Below are 20,399 nucleotides of genomic sequence, written 5' to 3' on the forward strand. Positions count from 1 at the left end.
GCTCCGGAGGTCTGACCTTGCAATCCGTTTGTGCTGCGGCTGAAGGGAGGCGGACGAAGGAGTTAATAATATTTCTCTTTTTTTTAAAAAAAGAAAAGTGAGGGAGAAAAAAAACATAAGAGAAAGGCGTGGCGATTCAGGGAGAGGAGTTGGCTGTGATTGGTGGGAGCTTTGCAGGAAAATTAAAGTGAAGCCTCGGCCGATGGTGTGAATGATCAAAGCGTTTATGTCAATGGAGGCGGCGGGGAGAGTATAAAACGTGGGCATTTTGCAGCTTCACAGTCGTGTCGCGGCCACGGGAGATCCCGGTTAGGATCAGAGCTCTGGACACCCTCACCTGCAAACCACAAGCAAGACTCTCCTCTGCTCAAGCCTGGATCCTGCAGCAGGAGTTAAACTATCAGCAGTTTTTTTTTATTTGGACAGACAGATAGAGAGAGCAGAGTGACTTTTGACAGTCCCAGATCCTCAGCTTAATACCAGGAGAATTGTACATTAGAGAAGAAGCTGATTTTTTTTTTGAGCAGATTTGTTTTTAAAAGATAGAGAGAGAGCAGAGTGACTTTTCACAGTCACAAAATCCTCTGCTAAACCGGGAGAATTGTACATTGGAGAAGAGGCTGAATTTTTAGCAGCAGATAGAGCAGTCACAAAATCCTCTGCTAAACCGGCAGAATTCGGCAGGAGCTGAGTTTTCAGCATATTTTCAGACAGGTAGAGAGAGCAAGTGAGTCGACCCCTCTTCTCAAACCGGACGAGCAGTTCCCTCTCCTGTGTGTGCTTTTCCTTTTCTCTCTCTCTCTCTCTATTTTGGAACCAGTTGTCGAATCCATGGAGATGTTCTGCAGAGTTACTCATTTCTCCAGGACACTGTCCTTAGTCCTGGGCTGCCTGTCCCTGGCTCAGGGAGCTGCCCTGCCCTTCAGGCAGGACTTGGTGACTCCTGTCCGGCTGGGGAACCAGCCCGAGCGCCCGGTTTACCAGCTGCGGGCTTTCGGCCGTGACTTTACCCTCCGCCTGGTGCCCGACTCCGGCTTCTTGTCTCCGGCTTTCCGGGTGGAGCACCTCCCGAAGGGAGAGCCGGGGCTTCCCCAGCCCCAGCTCGATTCCCTGGAGCTAGCCCGCTGTTTTTACTCGGGTCGGGTCAATGACCAAGCCGGCTCCGAGGTGGCACTCAGTCTATGCCAGGGGCTCCGGGGCTCCTTCCACACGGACGGCGAGGAATATCAGATCGAGCCGCTGGAGCCCGGAGACGGCGGGGCCGAGCGGCCTCACTTGCTCCGCTGGAGGAGCGCAGCAGCGTCGGAAGAGCAGCGCGCCGTCCCGGAGAGCCCGGGCCAGCGGAACGGGAGCGGGGCGGCCAGGAGCAAGAGGTTCGTGTCCGAGGCTCGGTACATCGAGACGATGCTGGTGGCGGATAGCTCCATGCTGCATTTCCATGGCGCCGCCCTGCAGCATTACCTGCTGAGCCTGATGGCGATGGTGGCCCGCCTGTACCGCCACCCGAGCCTCCGGAACCTGGTCAACCTGGTGGTGGTCAAACTGCTGGTCCTCCACCGCCCGAAAGACGGTCCCACCGTCTCCAGCAACGCCGGCCTCACCCTCCGCAACTTCTGCCGCTGGCAGCGGGACTACAACCAGCCGAGCGACCGCCACCCCCAGCACTTCGACACGGCCATCCTGTTCACCCGCCAGGTAATGCTCGCCCAGCCGGGACTGCCCGTCCCACCTTCCCCCAACCCCCTTCCTCAACTCCAGTCCCCTTCCCCCAACCCCCTTCCTCGACTCCAATCCCCTTCCTCCAACCCCCTTCCTCAACTCCAGTCCCCTTCCTCCAACCCCCTTCCTCGACTCCAATCCCCTTCCTCCAACCCCCTTCCTCAACTCCAGCTCCTTCCCCCAACCCCCTTCCTCAACTCCAGTCCCCTTCCTCCAACCCCCTTCCTCAACTCCAGCTCCTTCCCCCAACCCCCTTCCTCAACTCCAATCTCCTTCCCCCAACCCCCTTCCTCGACTCCAGTCCCCTTCCCCCAACCCCCTTCCTCAACTCCAATCTCCTTCCTCCAACCCCCTTCCTCAACTCCAGCTCCTTCCCCCAACCCCCTTCCTCAATTCCAATCTCCTTCCCCCAACCCCCTTCCTCAACTCCAGTCCCCTTCCTCCAACCCCCTTCCTCAACTCCAGCTCCTTCCCCCAACCCCCTTCCTCGACTCCAATCCCCTTCCCCCAACCCCCTTCCTCGACTCCAGTCCCCTTCCTCCAACCCCCTTCCTCAACTCCAGCTCCTTCCCCCAACCTCCTTCCTCGACTCCAATCCCCTTCCTCCAACCACCTTCCTCAACTCCAATCTCCTTCCCCAACCCCCTTCCTCACCTCCAATCTCCTTTCCTCAATTGCCTTCCCCAACTCCAATCCCCTTCCTCCAACCGCCTTCCTCAACTCCAACCGCCTTCCTCCAACCCCCTTCCTCAACTCCAATCCCCTTCCCCCAACCACCTTCCCCAATTCCAATCCCCTTCCTTCCAACACCAACCCTCTTCCCCCAAACTTCAGCCCCTTCCCTCCAACTCCAACCCTCTTCCCCCAAACTTCAGCCCCTTCCCCCAAACTCTAAACCCCTCCTCATGACCCCAACTCCCTTCCTCCCAACCCCCTCCCACCCAACTCCAACTCCAGTCCCTTCCTCCTAACTCCAACCCCTTCCTTCGAACACCAACTCCAACCTCCTTTCCCACAAACTCCAGCCACTTCCTCAACCTCTAACCCTCTTCCCCCAAACACCAGCCCCTTCCCCAACTCCAAACCCGTACCAAACCTCCAACCCCTTCCTCCCGTCGCCTTCCCTCCCTCTGCCCCATCATTCTCTTTCTCTCCCCTTACCCTCTCTCCCCATTCCTCTCCTCCTGCCCCTCATTCACTCATGCCCCCTCTCACTTTCTCCCTACTGCACCTTCCCCCACTTTCTCTCCTCTTCATCCCCTACTTTCTCTCCTTGCCCTTTCTGAACCCACTTTCTCCACTTCCTATTTTTCTTACCCCCTTCTCTTTCTCCCCCACCTTCCCTCCCTTTCCCTTTTCCCTCCTGTCGCACCTTCTCTCCTTCTTCCCTTTCTCCCACTTCCTCCCTACCTCAGCTTTCTCTTATTCTTTCCCCATTCCCACGCTAACTTTCTTTCCTTCTTACCCTTCCTAATCCCACACTTTCTAACTCTCCCTTCCCGCCCCACCCTCTCCTCTTCTTCCCCTCTCACTCTAACTTTCTCTCCTGATCCTACCTCCTCCCATTTTCTCTCCTCCTGCCCTTTCTCACCCCCACCTTCTCCCGAATAGTGGACTTATTGATTCCAGGTTATTAAACAAAGGGAGTCCTAACCCGACATGATTTTGACAAAGATTGTGATTGTGATGAACTTAATTCTTCGACCAATATGTTTAAAAACTGAGGCTAATCCAAACTGTTTCTTGTAAAAATAATAAAAGCTGACATGTTGATGGATACCTTCACGTTTAGAGAGGCAGTCTAATTGTTTCATCTTGGTCCCAAAATGCAGCTGTTTTAATTGTGGTTTTGTTTGCAAATGTATGGTCAGGTGAATGCAAAAACGGAAACTTCGTAAATAGTTTTGAAACAAAAAAGAATTAAGAGGTTACAGGAAATGGGACCAAAGCCAGGCATGATCTTACTGACTGGGTGAAGTACGGTTTCCGACCTGCCCTTAAAATCCCGTCTTCCTGTAGGTTCTAAACGAATGAGAAACCTCCTCAGTTTGTTTGTCGCTGTGCCCGGGAGAGCCCCGAGTCCCATTCGCGGGGGTTTCGGGACCATACCTGAACAGGATGTCCACCAAGCAACGTGTGGCAGACCGGGGCTGAGGAATGGACCGGTGAATAAATATCCAGCCTGTTTTACTGAGAGAGCTATGCAATTCAATCCCACCCCCCCCCCCCCCCCCCCCCGGCTCTTTTCACCAAACCCCTCTCACCCACTTCCTTGGTCATCAATCCATTCCCATCTCTGTTCGGACCAGTGTTCTAACCCCCTGCTAGAGAAAAAAAAGGCATTCAATTCTGTTTTTTTTAATCCACTTGCAGGCAGTCCCGTGAGTAGCAATAGTTTTTGATGAAAGCAAATTACTGCGGATGCTGGAATCTGAAACTAAAAGAGAAAATGCTGGAAAATCTCAGCAGGTCTGGCAGCATCTGTAAGGAGAGAAAAGAGCTGACGTTTCGCGTCTAACTGACCCTTTGTCAGTTCCTCTTTTGGTTAGCAATAGCTTTTGCCTATCTCCATCCGTTCATGTGGCTGTTACAATGTTACTGCATCCATGACCTGGGTCCAGCATGAGAGCGACCACTTGTGGTTCATTCGTGAACCTCAAACTATCCACGCTGTCCATCTACTCTCCTCCAAAACCCAACTTCCCAGCGGGATAAGTCATCTGCAGTTTGCCTCATTCTGGGCAGGACCTGTCACTGTCACTCCGGGCGCCGGGGTGCTCTCTCTCCATGGATGCTGTCTGAGCCGCTGTGATTTCCAGCAAGTTTTGTTTTACTTTTGTTTTCAGTACAGATTCCAGCGCCTGCACTCATTTGCTCCTGCTGGAACTGTCGGGGACTGGGACACGCGGTCCAATGCAGATCGCGAAACCCGTACACATCAGCCCAGATTTACATCATTTCATCTGTCAGCAGCCATCGGGAGTTAACGTTTCTAATGAAATAACATTGGATTGGAAAACATTGGATTGGAAATGTTAACGTTTCTTTCTCTGTGCAGAGATGTTGTCAGACCTGCTGAGTTTCTCCAGCATTTTCTGCGTTTGTTTTTGTTTGTTTCCAGCCTTCAGGGATTTTTTTGTATCATTTTGTGTGTGTTGACGAGCTGGGGGGTTGGGGGCGCCGAGCTGAGCTGACACTCCCCCCTCAAATCTTTGCGGATGACATTTTACAGAGAGCTCCAGACAGGTCGTTGTTTAACAGGAGATGGTTTTGATGTAACAATCCGGGAGCGAGAGAAAGTGGGATAGGATAGTGAACATCCAGAGAAGGTGGTGATTGTGGGCAGAGTTCCAACATGTAAAACACACTGGATAATTACACGATTAAAGAAATATTTGGAGGGATATGGGCCAAGCACAGGCAGGTGGGACTGGTTTAGTTTGGGAATATGGTCGGCATGGACTGGTTGGACCGAAGGGTCTGTTTCCGTGCAGTGTGACTGAGTGCCAAATGTGAAGGGGGTGGGGGGAGGTAAGATGACCCTTTAAATTAACCCAGGTTTTTCTTTCCGTGAAATCCGAACCAGGTCTTTGTGAATACCCTGTGTGTGTGAGAGGGAGGGGAGAGGAGGGGCGGTCTGTTGCCTAGCGCTGGGGCTATCCCGATGTCCCGGGGTTAGCTGACACCTGCTGCTATCTCCCCCGGCCGGCCGAATGGACGCGGTTTGGGAAGTTTTAACAGTTCGCCTGTTGCTGTAATGGGGAAGGCGGGTCCGCTCCACCTAACGTGGCCGGGTTGAGTGCTTCCCCGGGGGTTTGGGGGCTATAGGGAGGGGTGAGGGGGGACATCTTACCAAGTTATCGCGGCCCCGCTCCTCCCACGAACACTGCCCTGGAGCTTTCCTCCTGACGGGGAAGATCATCAAAGCCCGCACTGATGACTGTGTGAAATTCACACTTCGAGCAGAAAGAGCCGCTGTGTCAGTCTGTCAGCTGGCATGTGTATCTGTAACCCTGGATCTGTCTGCAGCTATGTACACTGTATGCATTAGTGGTTGCAGTCAAATTCTTAACTGAAGCCTTTCCCTGATCTGTGTGCAACTATATGGACCGATCTGATGGACAATAACGCATGATACACGCCTTGACAATGCAGTGAAAACGTTAATATTCCCAGTCCTGTTAAGTGCGGAGCTAATGTCTGGTGAGCTCCGATGAGCCCTGGTACAATGCTTGTATCTAATTCGACACAGTGACTTTTCTTGATCCTGCCCACTACCCAGTCCCTGCTGTTCTCTGTTTTGTTCTAAGAGCGAACACGCAGAATACAAGTGTCTCAGTCACTCTCAGTGGAGTGTCATATTATAACCCTGCCCCCTATTGTTCTCCATTCAGCCCGCTTGAGGGGGGAAATCTCAGGATGTGAATTGCAGTTTAGCATTATTCAATGTGCGAGAGGGTTTTACTATTAGTTAGTCACAGGGGAAGGGGGCATCAGACTTTACCATCAGAGACCTAACTGAAATCTCTGAAGGTATTTTCATAACTGTGCAATAGTGAAAAGTCTTGGCATGGATTTCCAAGTTACATTTGCCATGATCTATAAATAAAATCTTGCAGCCACTGAGATGTCAATAACTGCAGTGGGAGGGCTGGCTATAATAACTCGGCGCATGATTCCGGGATATAATTCCCCAACATAGCCAAACAGTGTGATAGTGTAATTATATCCCGACACTTCCACATCCGTTGTCAGAGTGCAGGTTTAAATCAGTTTCCTGTTACCGGTCAGGTCAAGATTCAGGCGCAGAAATTCTCCACGTGATATTTCGACTGTTTATGAAAGTTTCCGAATCGGATGAGTGATGACAGATATTGTAAACTGCTACAAGTGGACCTGTATAAACATTTCTCCTTAGGTGCCAGGCTGATCTGTGGAGTGAATTGAAATAAGAGTTGCAGCATAAAGTTCAGATGTATTGCTGTTTTCTGTGCTAGAGATTCTGTAAAAAAAGGGGGGTGGGTGGGAGGGAAAGCAAATGCTTTGCACTGAATGATGGAAAGACTAGTGATTATTATCAATGCACTTGAGAAGGTGCCGTTGAGTTGCTTGTTTGAGCCCGTACAGTCCATGGAAGGGTAGGTGCACTTACCGGAAGAAGTAGGCAATTCAGCCCCTTGAGCCTCCTTCTGTATTTAATACCATCATGGCTGATCTCATCTCGGCCTCTACTCCATTTCCTGCTCTATCTCCTAAACCCGTGCACCCATTACTAATTAAAAATCTGTCCAGCTCCTCCTTACATTTACTCAATGTTCCAGCGTTCACCACACTCAGTGGTAGTGAATTCCACAGACTCACCTCCTGTTGAGGGAAGTAATTTCTCGACTTTGTTTTAAATCTGCCGTAAAACTATGACCTCTCTTTCTAGATTGCTCTACATGAGGAAACACCCTTTCCGCATCTCCTTTGTCAAAACCCTTTAACATCCTATAATTCCTCAATTAAATATTTTCTCATTCCTCTAAAAGGCAGTTGCCATATTTTGATCCAATGCAAGCAAAAGATCAGAATTATATCTCCAAATGAGGGTGATACCTGGCATGGGGATTTTACAGGTGGTTGTGATTCCATTTGTCTGTCTTTATCCTTCTATGTGGTAGAGTTCATGAGTGTGTTGAGGAGGAGGTATAGTTGCAGGATCAAATGGTACTATGCATCTTGTAGCAGACACAGACTGCAGCCATGGTGCAGTGGTGATGGGCAGGTTGTCAGTCAACTGATCTAGTGAAGTAGGCAAAAGTGAGGACTGCAGATGCTGGAGATTCGTCGAGAGTGTGGTGCTGGAAAAGCACAACTGGTCAGGCAGCATCTGAGGAGCAGGAAAGTCAACATTTCAGGCAAAAGCCCTTCATTAGGAATGAGGCTGGGAGCCTTGGGGTGGAGAGATAAATGGCAGGGATGTGAGCTAACTGGAAGATAGCTGAGAGTGTGATTGGTAGACGAAGGTGGGGGTAATGGTGATAGGTTGGAGAGGAGGGTGGAAGGGATAGGGGAGAAGGAAGATGAACAGGTGGGACAGGCCATGAGGGCGGTGCTGAGCTGGAAGGTTGGAACTGGGATAAGGGGGAGGGGAAATGAGGAAGCCACATTGATGCCATGGGGTTGGAGGGTCCTGAGGCGGAAGATGAGGCGTTCTTCCTCCAGTCATCAGGTGGTAAGGGAATGGCGATGGAGGAGGCCCAGGACATGCATGTCCCAGGTGGAATAGGAGGGGGAGTTGAAGTGTTCGGCCGCAGGGAGGTGGGGTTGGTTTGTGCAGGTGTCCCGGAAATATTCTCTGAAGTGCTCTGTGAGTAGGCGTCCTGTCACCCCAGTGTAGAGGAGACTGCATCGGGAGCAGCAGATACAGTAAATGAAATCTTAAGTGTTGTTGGAATTGCACTCAACCAGGGATGTGATTAGTATTCCATCATACTCGTGACATCTGCCTTGTCAATGGTGGATAGCTTCTGGGGAATCAGGAGGTGAATGGCCATTGTGTAGCCAGTCTCTAACCTCCTGTTGTAGCTACAGTATTTATTTGTCTGGGGCACTTATATTCCTGTTTAATTGTGATGCTGATGGCAGGGGTTTCAGTGATGGTAAAGTCATTGAATGTCAAGAGGAGATGTTTAGATTCACTCTTGTTGAAGGAGGCATTGCCTGACAATTGTATAATGTGAATGTTATTTGCTACTTAACAGCTCAATATTGTTCAGGTCTTATGAGGGCACAGACTGCTGCAGTGTCTGTAGAGTAGAATTTAACACAATACAATCCACATTGAATTACTCATCTTATGAAGCACAAGTCATTGATAAAGCAGCTGACAATGTTGTGCCTTGGACAATATCCTGACAACTTCCAGCATGATGTCCTGAGGCTGAGAAGATTGATCTCCATATTCACACCCAGTGGAGAGTTTCCACTGATTCCTATTTACTTAATTTTTCACTAAGTTTTTTTTTGCTGTCTAGATGTTCAAGGCTACAAGAAACCTAGAATTGAGTGGTCTAACAAATCCAAACTGAGGGGTATTCCTGAACAAATGAGGTTTGAACAGAGATGCCTTGATGGTATTCTTAATAGCCCATTCCCTCATTTTGCTAATGGCTGAGAGTATTTGGATGGGGTGTGGTATTATATTTTCGCTGTTTATTTCTTTTGAACAGGGCATGCCTCGGCATTTTTTGAACTTTATTGGATAGATGCCAGTGTTCTAGTTGTGTTGGAATAGCTTGGCCAGAGATTCATCTGGTTCTGAACCATAAGTCATCAGCAATGTAGCTGGGATGTTGTCAGGGCCACATAGTCTTTGTAGTGTAGAGTGTACTCAATTTCCTTTTATATTGTTTTGAATCATATTGGCTGAAGTTTAGCTTCTGTGATTGTGGGGACCTCAGGGCTAGACCAAGATGGGCCAAATACTTGTCACTTTTAGCCTCAAGTACTTCATTCCTGACATTTACAGTTGTGCTGGGCTTTTCTATCAATAGGGCACCATCTTAACTTTTGTATAACCACCCAATTAACCTTTTCATGACTAATGTGAAGTTAATAGAGCTATTGTAGAACTAAGTGTTTAAGCAGTCTCATACAATTTTCTCGCACAGAAGGAGGCCATTTAACCCATCATGTCTGCACTGGCTCCTGAAAGAGCTACCCAACTTGTTCCATTCTCCAACCCTATCTCCGTAGCCCTCTAAATTCATCACTGTCAAATATATATCCAGCTCTCTTTTGAAACCTTGTGTAGAATCCACCTCTACCACTCTCCTAGGCAGCGCATTCCAAATCCTAACAACTCTCAGAGAGACAAAGTCTCTTTTCATTTCACTCTGAGCTCTCTTGCTGACAATCTTGAAATCATGATCCCTAGTAGAAACAGAATATCCTTCTTTACTCTGTCTAAATTGTTCATGATTTTGAACACTCCAATAAGGTCATCTCTTAATCTTCTTTGCTTCTCTAATCCTTCGTTATGTCGAAAATCCCCCATTCTTGGGACCATTCTAGTTAATCTCCTTTGCACTCTCTCCAGGGTTTGAACATGCTTCTTTAAATAAGGTGCCCAGAATTGAACACAATACTCCAAATGTGGTCTGACTAATAATTTGTAGAGATGTAGTCTCACCTCCTAGTTTTTACACACCAAGCCTCTATTTATAAACCCAAGGATCCAAAATCGTCTTAAGAACTGTTTCAACTTGCCTGGCCACCTTCAGAGAATTATGCACTCGAATCCTGAGGTCTCTGCTTTTGTATTCCCCTCCATTAAGCCTGTATTGCCTCTCTATGTATCTTCTATCAAAATACATTACCTCACATGTCTCTACATTGAAATCCATTTGCCAGGTGTTTGTCCCTTTGGCCAACTTGTCATTATCCTTCTGAAATCGCACCATCATATTCACAATTCACTATTCTCCCTAGCTTAATGTCATCTGTACATCCAGCTCAGAATCGATTTTATAAATCAGAAAAAGCAAGTAGCCCCACACAAATCCCTGGGGAACACCACTGTCAAATTGTCTCCAGTCTGAGAAGTGTCCACCTATACCTACCCACTGTTTTCTATTTTTTAGCCAACTTTTGATCAATGCTGCCATGTGTGGCATTGTCAAAGAACTCTCAGATATGACCTGCTTTGACAAAGCCATAGGCGAAAGTGAGGACTGCAGATAAGAGTCAAGATTAGAGTGGTGCTGGAAAAGCACAGCAGTTCAGGCAGCATCCGAGGAGCAGGAAAATTGACGTTTCAGGCTGGAGCCCTTCATTAGGCAAGGCTTTCCCAATGGAGGGCTCCTGTCCAAAATGTTGATTTTCCTGCCGCTCAGATGCTGCCTGACCTGCTGTGCTTTTCCAGCACCACTCTAATTTTGACAAAGCCATGTCAAATGTCTGGTATAAACTTATTTTTCACCAAGTGTATATTTATCATGTCTTGTGTTATGGCGTCCTTCAGTTTTCTTGCTATAGATGTCAACCTGACAGGTCTGTAGTTTGCTGGGTTATCCTTTTTGCCCCTTTTGTAAACAATGGCTTCACATTTACAATTCTCCAGTACCCTGGTGTAATCCTATGTTCAAAGAGGCCTGAAAGAACTCTGTCAATGGCTCCGCAATTTACTCTCTTACCTCTCTCAGCAATCTAGGAAGCATCCCACCAGTCCTGGTGACTTGTCTAGCTGGAGTGCTGCCAGCCTTTTTAGCCTCTCATCTTTATCTATCGCCAATCTGCTCTGTTGCTCAACACCCATGTTTTCAACTAAACCATTGTCACCAATTTATAATTTGGTAAAGATAGAAGCAAAGTACTTGTTCAGTACCTCTGCCATACCCTTTGTTTCAGTAAGCAACTTACCCTGCTTGTTCCTTACAGACTCCACACTTGCCTTCAATAATGTTTTACTATCTGTATGTTTTAACAACATCTTACTCTTTGTTTAAGTGCAGTCTGCCTTCCTCTTCTTGTGCTTCCTTGCAGCCTTCCTTATTCCAGCTGTAGCCTGTCTGCATTTAAGATACTCTTTTGGATTTCTATTGCTACTGTTATTCTAGTATACATCATATGCCTCATTTTTCTTCCTTATTTACTCATCAATAGCCTTAGGCATCCAGGATACTATAGCTTTGGATATCCATATTTATTTCTTATGAGTATGTACTTAGATTGCATTCTCTTCATTTCACTTTTGAAAGCCTCATGATCACATTACATTTAATCTTTGTTACATACTCTTACTACAAAATGCAAAAGTGTATAATGTCTTCTTTGTCTATTCTTCAAATGTTAGAAATATATTTGTGGTTAAATTGTTGTGATTGGTCCAATAGTTTAATGGAGACAAGAAACAAAGCTATCAAGCCAGAGAAGTAATTCACAGAGCTATTTATAGAATCCCTACAGTGTTGGACCAGGCCATTTGACTCATTGAGTCCACAACAACCCTCGGTAGACCATCCTACCCAGACCCACCCCATCCCTGTAACCTTGCATTTCCCGTGGCTAATCCACACATCTTTGGACAATGAAGGAATCCGGAGTACACGGAGGAAGCTCATACAGCTATGGGAAGAATGTGCAAACCCCATGCAGATGATCAACCAAGGATGGAATCAAACTCAGGTCCCTGGTGCTCTGAGGTAGCAGTGCTAACCACTAAGCCACCTTGTTACCAGTCATGGGGGAGTGGGACTGGCTGAGTTGCTTTTACAGGGAGGCAACAGACGTACAATTGCCAAATGGCTACTATCTGTGCCGTAACCATGCTATGACTCTGCTTTTCTAGGAATCTGCAACTGATAGCCAGCCAACAAAAAAAAATGCAGATTTGAGAGAAAGAATAACTGATTGTAACAGCAAAGATGGAGTTTATTTCATAAAGGCTGAAATAAATGATCACCCTCTCAATGTTGTACATATATACAGATGGTTCAGTATTTATTTTATCTTAAAGATTTGTTCCTGTTATTTTCTGATTGTTTGTCTGTTTGTTTTATGTACCTTTTGCCTTTAAGATGCTTCACCTTTAGGAATTCCAGGCACAGTGTATACAAGTCTGCAACCTGCTCAGTCTGACTGAGTGAGCAACTGGCAAGCAGTGAACTTAGTTGGGCTGTTGTTGTGTTTGTTTTATAACTTGTAACGTATTTTACTATTTCAAATAAATTAATCTACGCAGTTTGTCAACCCTGGAGGAGTAATTCATTGTCATATCATTAATGTCAAAATATATTTAAGATACTAAATTTGATCCATTAATGGATTTCCTGGCCCTATGTTAAAAAACGTTTTTTCATAACCTTTTTAAACAAAATTTTGATTTATTGCATTCGTGAAATGAAAAAAAGCAGTTGAAAAATTTATAAATGTTGTATGTAGCTTTGCAATTTTGTTCAAATTATAAATTGCGTTTTTGACCATTTCCATTTTTGAGTGGGAACGTTGAGAAGTTCTCTCATTTCCTTCCTGTCAGGACATTTGTGGCCATCTGAACTGTGATACCCTTGGAGTGGCGGACACTGGGACTATGTGTGACAGAAGCAGGAGCTGTGCTGTGATTGAGGATGATGGACTTCAGACTGCCTACACTGTGGCACATGAACTGGGTACAGTGACAAATCCCCTCAAATGTGTATCCTGAATGTTTATTTAATGGAGTTGCTTGCATGCACCCTTCTGTCTGCCATCTATGTCTTAACAGTTGGATATATCTTGACCTTAGCGTTACCGCTTTTCTTTTCCTTCTCTTTAAGTGTTAAAATATCCGGATGTTTTACTCTTTTCTGACCGGATATTTTTCTACCATTATTAGAAGAAACTTTTCTCCCCATTTACATGCTAGTCTGTGAAATATTTTTTATTGAATTGTATTCAAGAGGAAAGTTATAGAACCCATATTGCCATTTATCAACTCCATGCAGTAAGCTAAAGTTAATAACACAATGTGCCTAATTCTTCTATATGAAAGACAGGATAAAGGTCATGATTAAAAATAGTACAATCTGTTTTGTAAGCGTATAAAGCAAGGCTGGATAGGCTGGGACTTTTTTCACTGGAGCACTGGAGATTGAGAGGCAACCTTACAGAACTTTATAAACTAATGAGGGTATTGATAGAGTTAATGGTATTTGACGTTTCCCTAGGTTGGGGGATTTCAAGACAAGGGGGCACATTTTTAAGGCGAGAGGAGAGAGATTTTAAAAAAAGACATGAGGAGCAACATTTTTATGCAAAGGGTGGTTCGTGTGTGGAATGAACTTCCTGAGGAAGTGGCAAATTCAGGTACAATTACAACATCCAAAAGACATTTGGATAAGTACATGAATGGGAATGGTTTGGAGGGATATGGGCCAGAAGCAGGCAGGTGGGACTAGTATAGTTTGGGATTATGATCGGCATGGACTGGTTGGACCGAATGGTCTGTTTCCGTGCTGTATGATTCTCTGGCTCTCTAAGTAGCATAGAGTGAATCGCAGGACCATGACCTTTGATTTCATTTTTTGAATATAGATTCAAGTTCTTGAAATGCTCCAGAGTGCCTGGATTCAACCCTTGCATCAGAGAACTATATCCTAAATATAAGACTGCAGGGTTGAGTGTTGCATCTTTTGAAAGCCAAGAATGAGAAACTGCATGTTAATGTGTTTTCTCATATACATTTTATATCAAAAACAACACAACACAACTTCCAGCTAAACTGGGCAAGGAACAAATGTCAAACTGGCAGTTGCAGACAATAATCGATACAAGGAATGATTCACTGATGGAATGGGTAGGGTCAGGCAGGAAACATTATCAGCATCATTTTAAACAACATTAACGTGTTGCATTTTGGTGCAGCTTTTCAGTGCTTTGATTTGAATGATCTTCCCCCATCATTATCTATCTTGGGTCCACATAATTTGCAGTTTGTTTCATAGCTTATCACACACTTTCCTTGTTGGACAGATTAATAGGCTGATTATCTACCTGTTGAACTGCCTTATGAATGCTCCTTTTGTGGACAGCAAGCTTTAAATCTTCTGGTTTAGAGATTGCAACGTTACCTACTGAGCCTCAGGATCTCTAGTTAGTTCAGTTACAAAATCGAAGCATTAATTTAATGACATATAATTAGTTGTAAAACAATTGTACATCTTCTGACATGAAGCATAATTGAGGAATGTAGCTTGGAGAAGAGGAGCAAGACATGTCCTGGGGGGATATCCTGAGGTTATATGAATTTTAATCAAAATTCTGCAGCAAGGAAATGAGTGGTAGCATAGAGAAGAGAGAAAGACAACAGTGTAATAGAATAAAACTGCAATTAAGAAGACAAGAGAATCACTATGATAAGTATCTTACTTTCCTGCATCCAGGTGCTTGAATTCTTTGTAAAAAGTATGTGAAAACCAAAATATTTTTCAGATCTTAACTTCAGAATAGAAGTAATAATATGGTGTACAGTAGCATTAACTTGATTCTGCCACAAAGGCACGATGCTCTCACTGCTGGAAAACTATAAATTTAATCATCTGTTACCAGTTTGGGAAGTCAGATACTTACAAAAATGTTACCTTCACCTATTCGGAATTCTGTTTCTTCGGGCTTTCATTTTCTTTTGAATAGTATGGAAATATTTGAAAACCAAACTAAAAAAGTGATTTATTTTAGAAAGAAATAGCTGCACTTCACCACTGCGAGTTAGACATACTGAATGTTATTTGTTGCTTTGCTCTGAGTAGTTCTGGATAAGTGCCAGCTTAGTCCTCCAGAGAAAGTTTGGCATATTTCCACTTTCCATGGTCATAATGTATTGGAGACATCTGGAGTGCTGTGAATATTTTTCTAGATTTTTGTTTTACCTTTATTTTACAACTAAATAGTTCTGTAAATTCTTAATCTCTGATTTTCCCAATACTTTACACATTTTGCAGCAAAAGTATACAATTTGACTGGGAACAAAAGTGAAGAATAAAATTTGGGTGTGAAGTGACATATATTGAATTTAGATTGGCCATTTGAGACAGCCTCAAGGAAGATAGTGTCTCAATACTTCAGTATCATATCATTGTCATTTATAGCTGCAATTCACACAAAGTAAAATTTAACAAATTTGTAAATTGGTTCACTGGTCAAGGTCGGAATCATTTTGAGTTTTAGTCCCAGTCTTTAGCCTTAATATGAAGTGCTGCCCATTTAATATATTCAAATAATTTAGTGCAGAATTTGGTCAAAGTATCCAACAACACAGGTGCGGGTCTTGTTTCAAAAATAATTAGTCTAGCAGAAAAACTGAAGCTTGATTGTTAAATGATATTACAATCATTAAAGTTAGCAAAATTTAACAATAATTATTTTGGAATAGTTCCATGTCTCCTGTACATTTAGCCAGAAGTACTAAAGTAATTGTATAGTCTTCCTATATTCAATTTGGTTCTGACTGGGTTAATATTTTCTCATTTTTGACAGGTCATGAATTGAGCATGCCACATGATGATTCAAAGCCATGCAATAAGTTATTTGGTCAGATAGGGGGAAACCATATGATGGCTCCATTGTTCATCCGCCTCAACAGAACTCTCCCCTGGTCTCCTTGTAGTGCATTTTATATCACAGAATTCTTTGACAATGGCCACGGTAAGTAAGTTAGTTACAATATACTAAGGTGGATGTCTTCTAAGCTTTGGTGAAACATTTGCACCTGCCTCAAACCTACTGTAGAGGAACAGTTTATTTCTAGTTTGTGGGACTATTATTATTGGAAACAATTGTTTTTAATTGGACCATCTTTATATCTAATTGTTTGTTAAAATCCTGCATGTATTGGGATCAGGAGAAAATATCTCTGTTGTAAAAGGTTGCAAATAATGCTACTACTTGTTAACTAGACTGAACTAAATATAATGAGGACCGCCAGGTTGTAATCCAACAGGTTTTTTTGAAATCACAAGCTTTCAGTGCAACTGATCACCTGATGAAGGAGCAGTGCACAGAAAGCTTGTGATTTCAAATTAACTTGTTGGACTGTAACCTGGTGTCATGTGATTTTTGTCTACCCCAGTCCAACACTGGCAACTCCACATTATGAGGTTTACCTTGATTCAGTTTCCAAATACCATGGATTTTCAGCCTGAAGCCATTTACAAATGTGCATAAGGGAGCAGGATTCACTAAAGTGTATTTTGGCAATGTTGGAACCTCACTAAACTATCAATAAAGTTAATTTGTGTACAATTAGATGATCATTTTACAGAATCTTTAGTTCACAAACATGATTGTGAATATGTAGATTTATCTGCAATTTTCTGTAAATACAGTTTATCCTTTAAAATCTACTTATTATATATAGGATCTCCAAGGTGATAAATACCTAGTGATCAATATTCAATGCTCTGTAACCAGGGGAAAAAAAGCAGATGAGATAATAGCAAGCTTGCTATCCCACGATGTAATAAATCTTGTGTTTGCAAGTCCCTCTGAAAACAATTCCTTCCATTTCTAGGTCTTATGAAGTGATAGTGATCAAATACTTAATGCCTATGCCTGAAATAGTTTTCACTCCTGTTTTAATGGAAGTATAAAGTCATCCATTTCAAAACTGCTTTAAGGCTCCGCTAAAGAAAAAGGTACTACTCCAAATCTAATGTTCGACATTAGACTCGACACTGAAGAAGAATATTGAGAATATGCTAAAAATAAAATTCTGGAAACTTGTACAATAATATTTTTAAATTGATCCTGATAACTTATCTTTGGGAAATTATAGAAGAGCAGTTAGGTTTTTTTCAATTGCATAAACATATTGTACACGCTGAAGTGTGGAAATCTGAAACAAACACAGGAACGCTGAAGACACTAAACAGGCCTGACAGCTTCTGATCACGAATTCTGTCTGCCTTTCGTTATTCAGACAGGAAGCCGAACAATAACTAGCTATAAATTCTGTGTCTTATGAACTTTCTCCACAGCTACCCGATGAAGAAGCAGCACTATTTCTTCAAAATAAACCTATTGGACTATAACTTGGTGTTGTGTGATTTTTAATAATAGCCAGCATGTTGTTTAAAGAGGCATCATGTGGCTAAATAGTAATTAAGTAATGAAGATAAATGTACACATACCTTAAAGGGGTCTTTTGTCAATTCTAAAGTGATCAGTTTTGCAATTCATATTAGGTGTGGTTGATTGTTAAATGATATCACAATCAATAAATGAATTGCATTGGTGAAATAATAAGGAATATTTTGATACGCATGGTATACCACGGATAGGATCCAAACTGCAAAAAAATACTGTTTCAGTTTTAGTGGATTCCAACTAAAATACTTTCCCTTCTTGAGTGCTAACTGACTTGTATTTTTAACATTTTCTAAGTTATATTTTAGTAGATATTGAACTAATATTTATTAATTATGCCTGCAGTACCAAAACTAAATTTTTCTTCATCTACTGCCTTTTCTTGAATGTTACATTGGACTTCTGCAAGGTAAAGCTGGTCTGCAGTAATAGCTCAAAAACAGTGTGCATTTCTTCAAAAGCTTATTGATTCCAACAGAAAATAAATTGTGTACAATGTAAAACTGGCAACTAATTTGATATAAACTCATTTCATGTTCTTGGTGTAAACTTGTTCAACCACCTTTAATAGATGAAATGAAAATCTGCAGGGCTCATTAGCTGGGCAAATCTGAAACTATAAATGGACATATGCAATCAGGAAGAACGATCATTTCAGCTTCCAACCCAACTTAGTTGTAAATATTGATATTCAATCATTATTGGAACTCCAGCTAATTTTCTTCTCCCCAATATTGGTCTCTTTCCCCATCCATTCTACAGCATGTCCCAGATAGGGATACAAAATTTTGGGCTAAAATTAGTTGATGGCTACTATCAATATGTTGCAAACAATTTGGTTAGTCAATTATGAAACTTACTTGCAGGTGAGCAGATGCTGTTTTGAAATTCCTTGTAAGCATTGACATCGAAACAGGTGTAAGATGGATGGATAAACTACCACGTTCAGGTGTAATGTCATGAGTTCCATAAATATCTGATCCATTTACATCCATTGTCAAAACAGAATATACTCATTAAAAATATGTCAAATATGCAAAACTTAAACAAAATTCCTGATTCTACCTGGTGCTCTTCTCAGGTGACTGTCTGCTCGATGCTCCTGTGGATTCAATTCCATTGCCAACTGAGCTGCCAGGCCAGGCATACGATTTGGATGCTCAGTGCCAGCAGATTTTCGGGGAAAACTGCCAACACTGTCCAAACACGTCCGAGTCTGATGTGTGCTCTCAGCTGTGGTGCAGGTGTGAGAATCAAACTGAGTGTCTCACCAGAAATGGAAGTCTCCCATGGGGAGATGGAACTCCATGTGGCCAGAACAAAATCTGTGTAGATGGCATGTGTATTGGGAAAGACGAGGTAACTAGCATGAAGGTAAGGTGCGTAATTGTGTGGGCTTTCCCCCACGATTGTTTATCACATTGAGTTTAATATCTCCAATATTTTATTTGCTCTATTGGTGCAAATGGTTTTAAAAATACATAATTCATAATTACATAACAAGAAAGACTGAGAAAATATTGTTGAACAGTCACAATTTATTTAGAACACTAGTTAATTCAGTCCCAGCGACACTTTTACAATATCAGAAACAAAAACAGAAATTGCTAGAAAAACTCAGCAGGTCTGGCAGCATCTGTGGAGAAAAAGCAGAATTAATGTTTTGGGCCAAGTGACCCTTCTTCAGAATATGATGTATTAAAACAGCACAGGACTTCAACATGCATCGTTGAGGAGCCTTCAGTTCCCCCTCCAAAAAAACATCAGATCACTGCTAAGGGGGAGGTGTCAGCATAGTTGTCATGTCACTGGACTAGCAATCTAATTTGAGGGTATTGGTTCAAATCCCACCATGGCAACTGCTGGAACTTGTATTCAATTAATAAAACTGGAATTAAGTTTCACTCATGGTGCTAAGAAGCAACTGTTGTAAACACTCATCTAGTTCACTAAGGGAAGGAACACTGCTGTCCTTACCTGCTCTAGCTTACCTGTGACTTGAGACACACTGCAATGTGCCTGAGTCTTAACTGCCCTCTGAAATGAGCTAGCCCTTAGGGATGGGCAACAAATGCTGGCCTTGCCAGTGATGCCCACTTCCCATGAATGCATAAAGACAGGAGAAAAAAACAGTGTTTAAAGGACTTTCTAAACGGTGTAAGGAAGGTTTGTGGCATCTAACAGGTAGACAAGGTGTCCCAATTCGTATCACCCGGCACTTGTTTTTTGGGCATCAGTTGAAGATTAAAATGCCAATATTTTATGTAACAAGAAAGACTGAGAAAATATTGTTGAACGGTCACAATTTATTTAGAACACTAGTTAATTTAGTCCTAGCGACACGTTTACAATATCCGAAACAAAACCAGAAATTGCTAAAGGGACCATTAGCATATTTATTTTAAGATATCTTAGTTGTTTTTTCACTTTTATGTAAAGGGAATACTGATTTCTTTAAACTGGTTGCAAATACTGTAACTTTAACTGTACTACTTTAATATTAAAAATACGTATTTGGTATTAGGGTCTGTATTTGATTATGTGAGATTTTGTCAATGAAACAGATTAAGTGTTAAAAATAAAAATAATGCAGGTAGACAGAGGAGTGGCAGGCTTTGGCTGTACCAATTAATTCACATGTGTCAGTGTTCTCAGTTTAAATCCAGTCCTTAGTGATGGGGTGAAAGTCTTTTCTCTTTGTTTCCTGTAAGGATCCTATGCAAAAGCTCTATTGTATTAGTCTATTCCTTCTTCACAAAACAAAGCAGCCAATAATTGAGCCAAAGTTGGTCATATCCTCCCAATACATCTGTCCAGTTACTGAGGACAAGTCACGCTGCGAGAATACCTGCTGATTTGAAATTGAGTCCGATCATCAAGCAGAGTGCAGGGAAGTTTAATTTTCATTGAACACATATTTGGCAAGAACGTTCTTTACACTAATGCAATCATCAGTAGGAAAGTGTTTTGGCTAAATTCATATCAAACCTCAAGACAACATCTGGACTGACTGCTTCACCCAATTTCTGCAGCATTTCATACCCAGTGTCCTTTCCTTCACATACATTCAATGC

The 20,399-nt window shown here is 43.1% G+C and overlaps 1 protein-coding gene across 2 annotated transcripts in view; it reads left to right on the plus strand.

Annotated features, from left to right (window-relative positions):
- Positions 1–318: 318 nt before the first annotated feature.
- The window catches only part of LOC122540669 (A disintegrin and metalloproteinase with thrombospondin motifs 8-like), a 42,021-nt gene continuing 21,940 nt past the window's right edge, over positions 319–20,399 (plus strand). Inside the window, exons 1-4 of one of the 2 annotated variants that reach the window (XM_043676711.2) lie at positions 319–1,695; positions 12,740–12,872; positions 15,718–15,885; positions 18,407–18,699. In XM_043676711.2, coding sequence (XP_043532646.2) covers positions 832–1,695; positions 12,740–12,872; positions 15,718–15,885; positions 18,407–18,699 — 1,458 coding nt within the window. In that variant the 5' untranslated portion in view covers positions 319–831. The remainder of the gene's footprint in view (positions 1,696–12,739; positions 12,873–15,717; positions 15,886–18,406; positions 18,700–20,399) is intronic. The other variant, XM_043676710.2, reaches the window with a different exon arrangement.

This window comes from Chiloscyllium plagiosum, unplaced genomic scaffold (assembly GCF_037043375.1).
Source record: "Chiloscyllium plagiosum isolate Xiang-an unplaced genomic scaffold, Cpla_swu_hap1 HiC_scaffold_29, whole genome shotgun sequence".
Classification (NCBI taxonomy): Eukaryota; Metazoa; Chordata; class Chondrichthyes; order Orectolobiformes; family Hemiscylliidae; genus Chiloscyllium; species Chiloscyllium plagiosum.